The sequence below is a fragment of the Melanerpes formicivorus genome, unplaced genomic scaffold, assembly GCF_026170545.1.
Source record: "Melanerpes formicivorus ecotype bairdi unplaced genomic scaffold, bMelFor1.0.p_v2 SCAF_2, whole genome shotgun sequence".
NCBI classification, from domain to species: domain Eukaryota; kingdom Metazoa; phylum Chordata; class Aves; order Piciformes; family Picidae; genus Melanerpes; species Melanerpes formicivorus.
The window spans coordinates 55643333-55652177 of record NW_027142354.1 but is presented as its reverse complement, the minus strand read 5'-3'; the positions used below and the strand labels follow the sequence as shown (position 1 = coordinate 55652177).

General features: G+C 56.9%; 1 protein-coding gene across 1 annotated transcript; it reads right to left on the bottom strand.

Annotated features, from left to right (window-relative positions):
- Nucleotides 1-235: 235 nt before the first annotated feature.
- ATOX1 (antioxidant 1 copper chaperone) lies at nucleotides 236-5300 on the bottom strand. The gene is made up of 4 exons (XM_068161980.1): nucleotides 5215-5300; nucleotides 3941-4016; nucleotides 2666-2823; nucleotides 236-477 (listed from the first exon to the last, which is right to left on the bottom strand). Exons 1-3 carry the CDS (start codon nucleotides 5218-5220, stop codon nucleotides 2690-2692), a joined length of 216 nt encoding a protein of 71 aa, XP_068018081.1. The 5' UTR covers nucleotides 5221-5300; the 3' UTR covers nucleotides 236-477; nucleotides 2666-2689.
- Nucleotides 5301-8845: the final 3545 nt, after the last annotated feature.

Sequence of the window (8845 nt, the reverse complement as noted above, 5' to 3'; positions counted from 1 at the left end):
CCAAATGAAAAGTTTGTTCTGTGGCAGAAAGACATCTGCCAAGATACTGATTCCCTGAACCTAAGTGACACTCAAGCTTTGTCCTCTTGAGGCATGCTCCTCAGGCAGAGGCTGCAGTCTAAAGACAGCTGTAATTTCCTGGGAGACCTGTCTTGCACATAATGGGTAGTTTCCCATCCTGAAGAGCCATGTGTTGTACAGAAAGCAGTACAAAGACACACAAGACACACAGACATGCACTGGAAGATAGAAGCAGCACCTTGATTTACTGTGCAACTAGAAACAGCACATCACCACCTCCCCTAGACCTCTCTACTCGTGAAGCCCAAGACGCAGCTGCTGTCTCCTGCCAGCCCCTCTGCTCACCCACATCTGGCAGGGCAGTAAGTGTCACATGAAAGAGCAAGTTGGAAGATATGTAAACAGTTAAGCCAGTTGTCTGTTTGTTTGTTTTTGCTGAAGTCCTGTTTGCGGCTCCTGCAAGATAAACGAAGAGAGGAATGAATGGGGGCAGCGCCCGGCCGCGCAGCGCTGTGCAAGGGCGCCCTCTGCTGGCCGCCGGCCGGAGCAACGCATCCGCCCCGCCACCCCAAGCGCTACCAACTGCCCTCCCTCCTTTCGCAGATAGAAGCCTAAAAATAGTCCCTACAGATGGAAATGTGCTGTAAACCTTGCATTTTGTGATTATTTTTTACTTCCTCCTCTCCCATGACAGCTGAGGTGATCCAGCAGCAAGCTACTAGCCCTAGGAGAGGCTGAGGGAGCTGGGGTTGCTTAGCCTGGAGAACAGGAGGCTCAGGGGAGACCTTACTGCTCTCTACAACTACCTGAAGGGAGGTTGTAGCCAGGTGGGAGTTGGTCTCTTCTCCCAGGCAACCAACACCAGAACAAGAGGACACAGTCTCAAGTTGTGCCAGAGGAGGTTTAGTCTGGATGTTAGGAAGAAATTATTCATAGAAAGAGAGATTGCCCATTGGAATGTGCTGCCCAGGGAGGTGGTGGAGTCACCACACTGGAGGTGTTTAGGAAGAGACTGGATGGGGTGTTTGGTGCCATGGTTTAGTTGATTGGATGGTGTTGGGTGATAGGTTGGACTCAATGATCTCAAAGGTCTTTTCCAATCTATTCTATTCTATTCTACTCTGCTCTATCCTGATCTGTTCTATCCTGCTCTATTCTATCCTGCTCTGTTCTATCCTACTCTACTCTACTAGCTAGGGCAGTCCAGCTACCTCTCTCTTTTGTTTTGGATCCTGGAATTCCCAGGTAAGTTAAATTAGCTTCAGTCAAAATACAACAGGAAAACAAAAAGGATGGAGAGAAATGTTCTGAACTGACTGCCCAGCTGCCCTGATGTGAGGGAAAGTGGTGAGAACACAGAGCCAGGGACATGTCCCCAGGACTCGAGATGAGCTTTGCTGTAATGGTTAACTTCTGCAGGGCATTTTGAGACACAGTCCACAGGCCCCTGCAGGTTGAAACCAGCTCCTGCAGTCAGTACTACGAGGTGAAGAATACCTGAGGCACAATCAATTCAGAGCATGTTTCTCCCTCTGTTTAAAGAGCAATGCTAGTTGATTCAAGCTGATTTGAAGCCATTTCTGAGAAGTCCTGAGAGCTTGCTCAAAGGATACAAACTGCACCTTTAAAATCTCTTAGAGCTGCTTTTATTTTAATAGACTGACTTATCACACACACCTCAGCATCAGCTCAACTCTTTCTTGTATCTGTTTAATTCCTGCTGGTGTAAAGCTCTTGATTTAATTTACTGACTGGGAATTAAATCAGCAGGAACTGGTTTCAGTGCATCTGTGCTGGCTATTGGTGATGATGGAACCAGGCTGTTGTAAAACAATGTCATTGGATTAGGAAGCACCACTGACAGAAACAAGCTCTGAAGAGATGCAGTATAAGAAGAACAGAGCATGCAGTGAGTGGGGAGCTTGATCCTTCCCCTTCATTCTTTTCCACTGAACCTGAACCCTGTCTACACAAAGATTTCAGTCAGGAAAGAGTTCTGCACATGTCCTCATCGTGCTGGGATCCTATCAGGCAGGCTGTTACAATCAGGTGCTCTGTGGGACAGATGTCCACCTGGCCAGGGGCTCTGTGCGCTGGGAACCGTTCTGAAACCCAACATTTTCTGCCTGTGAGGGCAGCAGGGTGCTGCTCTTCTTGGATCCTCGAGTTTAGTGGAGCATTACCAGCAAGATCAACAGAACCAGATGTTGGATGTTCTTAGGTAACACCCAACCCCCTGCCACCACGTACCCACAGGGGTCTTTGTGTCCCATCCCCCTCCCTGGTATTGCTGGGGGCCACCAGTCTCTCTCTGGTCAGCTGGCAAAGGTCTCTGTGATTTGTTCTCATGCATGACATGCTCTGGCAAGCTCTAGATTCACCTGGGAATGGCACAAAGGCTGTGTTCTACCTCTACCCTACAACCACGGTTGGGATCACATGGGCTTTCCAGAGCAGCTGAGGGGTCCTACACTGAAATGATGCTGGCTGTAGGTGGTCCTGCTGCTCCTCTGACATGAAGGGTTTGCTGAAGCTGGGCCTGCAGATCTTTTCCAATCTCCCAGAAAACAGCCTGCTTTACTGGGAGAATGGGGGGAAAAAAGCTCAGATCTCTTCATACACATGGCATACACCTGCTATATACCTAGCCTCCTCACACCAGCCAAGCCTACTGTGCAGACTTCTCCCCCAGGTAGGAAGCATTCTTCCCAGTCTTCTTTAGGGTTTCCAACAGGGTGTCAACGTTGTGCTCAGAGTCGATGCACACCTTCTTGTTGGGCAGGTCAATATCAAACTGGACACCTACAAGGAAATTAACAAGTTTAGCACAGCTGGAAGTAGCCAAATGGTGTGAGCAGGGGAAGAGCTCACCCTCACACAACTGTGCTCCCAAATGCCTGTTTACCTGTCCTAGGGTGAGCTAGGCAGTTATCCCACACCACTGCCACAAGTCAAAGGTATGTGTGCCTCCTGCCAGCAAACCCTGATGCCTCCACCAGCCAGCAAAACCAGACTGATGTCCTGCCAGCAATGGTACACAGGAAGCCAGACCGCCTGTAGATCTGCACTGGGCACCAGAGTTTCTCAGTTGCCTGAGTGTGCTCACCCCACCTTTGATCAACACAATCACTCAAGCAATAATCAGAATAAGCTGAGTTTAAACCAACCACTATAATCTCCACCCAGCTCAGCCTGTGCTGTGGTTTAGCACAGACAGGAATAATGAAGGAGTCAGTGTAGGGTTAGAAGAGGGTCAGGACACAGGGTCAGTGGTGGTACCAGCTACCAGCAAGCCCTTCACATTGGTGACTGAAAGCTGTTCTCACTTGGGGAGGACAGGGGAGCAGGGTGACACATCCTCACAATTGGCAAGCATGGGTCAGATCCTCTTTCTTGGTACCTCCAGCACAAAGGAGGTATGGCTTATAATTTTCCAGATGGTATTCAAAACAGGCTGTGCAGGCAACCACCAAATGCTCTGCTCAGCAGCTCTGCACTGTGATGGCTCTGCATGTTGACGCTGATGACACACCTAGGGAAGCACCACAGATACCCCAAGCCTCCCCGGGAACAAAGCCTGGCAGGACATCCACCTCCCTTCCTTCTGGCAGCCTGAGCAAGGGTCTACCAGCGTGGTTCCCAGAAGGTTTGGGATGAAACCCTGGTGATTCAGGGCCACCTGCAGCCATGGCAGCTCCACCCTGCCTCGACATTTCAAGAGGTCACCCAAGTCCTGCGGACAATCAGCGACTCATCGCTGACTAAGCAGCAGGCGCAGGGCAGAGCAGGGAGCAGAGGCCACTTTCAGCTTTCACCCACGGCGCTGCCCTGGCAGGATGGAGGACCCCAGGGCACCGACATCCTGCCTCAGGGCTGGTGTTGCTCCGAGCTGACTGCCCCTCACCCAGCGCTGACTTACCTCCCAGCCTGTGCAGGACGCGGGTGACTGCGTTGGAGCAGCCCTCGCAGGTCATGTCCACAAAGAACTCGTGTTTCTGAGAAGAGGCAGAGGAGGCATCAGGGAGGGTGCAGCTGGCAACACACCACAAGCACTCTTCCTCCACGCTTGGCCTTTTTCCTTTGGGAGGTGGGCTCAAATCCTTCCCCACCAAAAGCTCCACATAGGTCACTAAGGGATCCTCAGCACAACTGAGAGCTCTTCGTACTCCTCACAGTGTCACCCTGAGGTGCCTTTGGTCCCTGCACATAGCAGGGCCACCTTTAGGGCCAGCACAGGTTGCCAGCACTGTAGGCTTCTGCTGGACTCACTCTACTTGCCTTGAGGAGCCCACGAGATCCAAGTTTCCCACCTCCAGTCACCCACTGTCCTGACTTGGTCTGCAAAGTTCTATTCTTCTGGTGTCTAACCAAGGCCTCTGGTCCCCAGCATAATAAACTCACAGAAATACCAACAAAACTAAAATGCAGGGAACGTTAGTGATGGTTTTCCATCCCTTCACTTCTTGTGAGAGACACTGGGTCACCATAAGCATGCCCCCCTGTAACACTAACCACCGTGCTCAAGCTTTGGTACCAGACAGATCCTGATTTCATTTTCTTGCATATTTCTTACTTTCCTTTGCAAAAACAAATCCAAACCCCAAATCAACCAACTAACCAACCAACAAACCTATTATGTGTTACCCTCATTCGAAGCCACTCTTTGCACCCCGACACCAAGAGATTAAAACCCTGGTGGGCACCATTCACCCGGGAAAGGCGATGGAGAGCAGGGGTTCCCACCAGGGTTTTCCAGCGTGAATAGCATTTGCTTGGTTTCCATTTTACAAGCGCCCAGCCCGCTCCGGGCTGCTGGGCTGCAGGAGAGAGAGGTCGGGATGGCGCAGCAGGGATCGGGACCGGGCAGCAGGGATGGGGACGGAGCAGCAGGGATCGGGACCGGGCAGCAGGGATCGGGACCGGACAGCAGGGATCGGGACCGGGCAGCAGGGATGGGGACGGAGCAGGAGGGCTGCTGCCACCCGAGTCCCACCCCGGGCCGCTCTGCACGCCCAAGCCCCGGTTCCCGGCGGGGACTCCGCCGACTCCCCGTACCGGGCAGCGCCCTTCCCGCCCCACCGCCTCCGCTGGCGCCGGGCCCAGCCCCACCACGTCCCCCGGCCCCACGCAGGCCCCTCTCGGTCCCCAGCCTGCTCCGATGCCCTCCTCAGCGTTTCCCAGGCCCAGACCCACCGGCATGGCGGAGCGCGGCGGCAGCTCCCGGCTGTCGGCAGGGTGCGGAGGAAGGGGCGGGCCGCGAACGGCTCCTCCGCGCCGAGGCCGGGCCCTGAGCGCCAGCCACGCACAGCGCCCCCGGGGCGGCGGGGAGCCGGTGGGGAGCCCCAGCCACGCACAGCGCCCCCGGGGCGGCGGGGAGCCGGTGGGGACTGCTGACCCGGGGAGCCCCAGCACCGCACAGCGCCCCCGGGGCAGCGGGGAACCGGGGGGGAGCCCCAGCCACGCACAGCGCCCCCGGGGCAGCGGGGAACCGGGGGGGAGCCCCAGTCAGGCACAGCGCCCCCGGGGCAGCGGGGAACCGGTGGGGACTGCTGGCCCACGGAGCCCCAGCCACGCACAGCGCCCCCGGGGCGGCGGGGAGCCGGTGGGGACTGCTGGTCCAGGGAGCCCCAGCACCGTAGAGCGCCCCCGGGGCAGTGGGGAGCCGGTGAGGAGCCCCAGCCACGCACAGCGCCCCCGGGGCGGCGGGGAACCGATGGGGACTGCTGGCAGCCGGTGGGGACTGCTGACCCGGGGAGCCCCAGCCACGCACAGCGCCCCCGGGGCAGTGGGGAGCCGGTGGGGACTGCTGACCCAGGGAGCCCCAGCCACGCACAGCGCCCCCGGGGCGGCGGGGAGCCGGGGGGGAGCCCCAGCCACGCACAGCGCCCCCGGGGCGGCGGGGAGCCGGTGGGGACTGCTGGCAGCCGGTGGGGACTGCTGACCCGGGGAGCCCCAGCCACGCACAGCGCCCCCGGGGCGGTGGGGAGCCCCAGGCACGCACAGCGCCCCCGGGGCGGCGGGGAGCCGGTGGGGACTGCTGGCCTGGGGACCCCACAGCCACGCACAGCGCCCCCGGGGCAGCGGGGAGCGTGCCCTGGGCAGCTGGCCCAGGGAGCCCCAGCCACGCACAGCGCCCCCGGGGCAGCGGGGAAGACCCCGTCCCCTTGCCGACCTGAAGCATTGTGGCCACCTTCGTCTCTGACCCCACAGCCCCCCCAAGGACGCTGTTGCAGAAGGATCTCCAAAGCCACGCGTGGGCCAGGCCCCAGTGCCAGCTGCAGAAAAGCCCAGGGTGGGCAGGGAGAGGTTTCAGCGCGGCAGGAGTTTGGGGCTGGTGGTTTTTCTCAGCGCTGACCTGATCCGGGATGCAGGCATTCAGACGCTTTTTTCGCCCTGCTCTTCACGCTGACCCAAATGGCTTTTGGGAGCCCTTTGGGGACAGCGATTTTAATTCTCAGGAGTACTGGTTTCTGAAGCACAGCCCCACTTCTCGCGGGTATGTTTCTCTTCCCGTTTTCCTGACAATAAAACACTGCCCTCCATGAGTAGATGGAACCAGGGCTGTGGCTGGACCTATGCCACCTGGGTTAGGGTGAAGCCTGAGGTGGGAATAAGGCTGAGGCCATCGGGAAGGCAGGAGATGCCGAAAAGGGTTAATGAGAAAGTGGTGGAGAAAGTTGTGGTGTGGATCCCTAACAGCTGCCTGGTGCTCAGCCTGCTTTATAGGCTGAAGAGCGGCAGAGACGCAGCAGCTGTGGGAAGTATCCCAAAGATGGGGCAGGAGGTGTGAGGCTTGGCCAGGCTGCTTCAGAAAGCTTATTCCTCTCTGCCTTTTGAGGTTTTGGTATTTACTTGGCTCAGAAGAGCTCTGATAGAGTGGATTACTGGACAAGGGAGGTTTGGGGGGCATCTCTGCTTCAGAGTAAGTTGGGAGAAAGGCTGCTGGTCCTTGTGGATGTTTGTGTGCCTGCTTTGGGGTGGTTTGCTGTTTCTCTTCCCCTGGCTGTCCTTTGAAGGAGAATGGGCCTTTTTCTGAAAAACTCAAGCCAAGGTGGAGGAGGCAGAGGTGGGGGCTGGGAGCAGCTCAGGGCTGTGGGTAACCAGGAAAGGAGGCAGTGCGGTATGTCAGGGCTGAGAAGAGCTGCGTGGGGAGCGACACTTCCTGGCCACGTGGTGGGCTTCAGCATCTCGCTGGTAAGGAGCCCAGCCCGTAGCAGCACAAATAACTGGGGTGGTTTTGGTTACTTGCTACCCCACCAGCTGGAGCTGCATCCTGGGATGTTGGCTGGCCCTGGCTAACCCTTCCTGTCACACTGAGTTGATATGGAACAGGCAAAGCCCCGGCCAGAAAAGCGCTGAGCTGGAGGTGATGTGAATGCCTTTCCTAGCCAGCTGCTGGGGTGAGGGCGCTCGGCTGAACGTGCATTACCTGAACCTCTTTTGCTGCGGGCAGAGATGCCAGGGGGGCATCTCCTGGCAGGGTTTATTTTGGACGGCTGTTGTGCCGGGTCACTGGTCTCATGTTAAACTTTGCAAAAGGCCTTGCTCCTGATTTATGAACTGGCAAGTCTGCAAATGTGGCTTAGATTATAAATAGCTGGGCTGTGTGGGGGGATGGATATTAATGCTGAGCGTGGCCTCGTGCCAGCCCACTGACTGTATCTCTAGCTGCAAGGCGTAGCGGGGAGGGATTTAGGCAAGCATTTGGGGATATGGTGATGGGGAGGAAATCACTTTTATAGAGTGAAATATATCTCTGACTGCTTCATGCCATAGCTATGTTTGGGATGAGATGTGAGACAAGCAAACTGAAAGGGATGGCCTTCTAGGAGCTGGCTTTTGGAGGCTGTTTCTCCTCCCTCTTGCTGTCCGTGGGATCCCTGAACCATCACTGCTGCTGTGAACTTGGGGGAGGCCTTTTTTCTCCTTTGCAGGATTAATTGACCACAGAATCTCAGAATACAGCCTTGCAAGGTGGGTTATAAAATGCCCTTCCTTGGCTTGTATTTCCTTTGGGGCACATCATCTGTTTGCTTTGCTCACTGTGAAGGAAAGGAGCTGCCTGAGTGTGCTAGCGTGGCCTGTGGCCTTCAAGGCGTGAGGAGGTGAAGGCAGTCTGTGTTGCTCCAGTCATGGTGATGGTGACCACTGCCTTCTGCCAGTGGCTGGGTCTCTTTCTGGTGGAGGTGGCCTCGGCTGCAGCTCAGCCCAAGTGCCTTTTCGTGTTAGAAGCTCCTTTCACCCACTGCCACTGCTAGCTTCTCTCAGGTGTGTGGGTCGGTTGTGCCAAGCGAACCTCAGGCTGTGGTGCAGATGAGGCTGTGGCAGCTGGAGGAGTCGCAGTCAGCAAGGAGGGAGCCCATGCCATGTTTACTGTTACGGGTCTGTGGCTGTCACCTGTGATGAGCCAGGGACTGGGCTCCCCTGTGCTGAGAAAGGCGGCAGCAGCGCCCATGCCCGCATCACATGCATTGCCCGCCGCCATGTTGGGCGCCGTCCTCTTCCCTCCAGCAGGGGGTGGTGCTGGGCGCGGAACGCTGCCCCTCGTGGCGGGCTTCTGTCCCTTTAAGAACATCAGAGGTGGCCTGTCCGTCAGGGCCCGCTGCGCTCTCCCATTGGCCGCCGCGCTCCGTGCCGCACCGAGGGAGCCGCCCTGCTCTATAACGGGGTTTACCAGCACCTTTTCAAGGGCGCTGCTGTGCGGCTCAACCATACTACGGCATCAGGCCTGCCCCACCTTCCGCGGCTCACCGCGCGGATACCGCCGTCCTATTGGCTCATGAGGAAATCTATCAGGCCTTGTTCCGCCTCAACACCGGGAGCG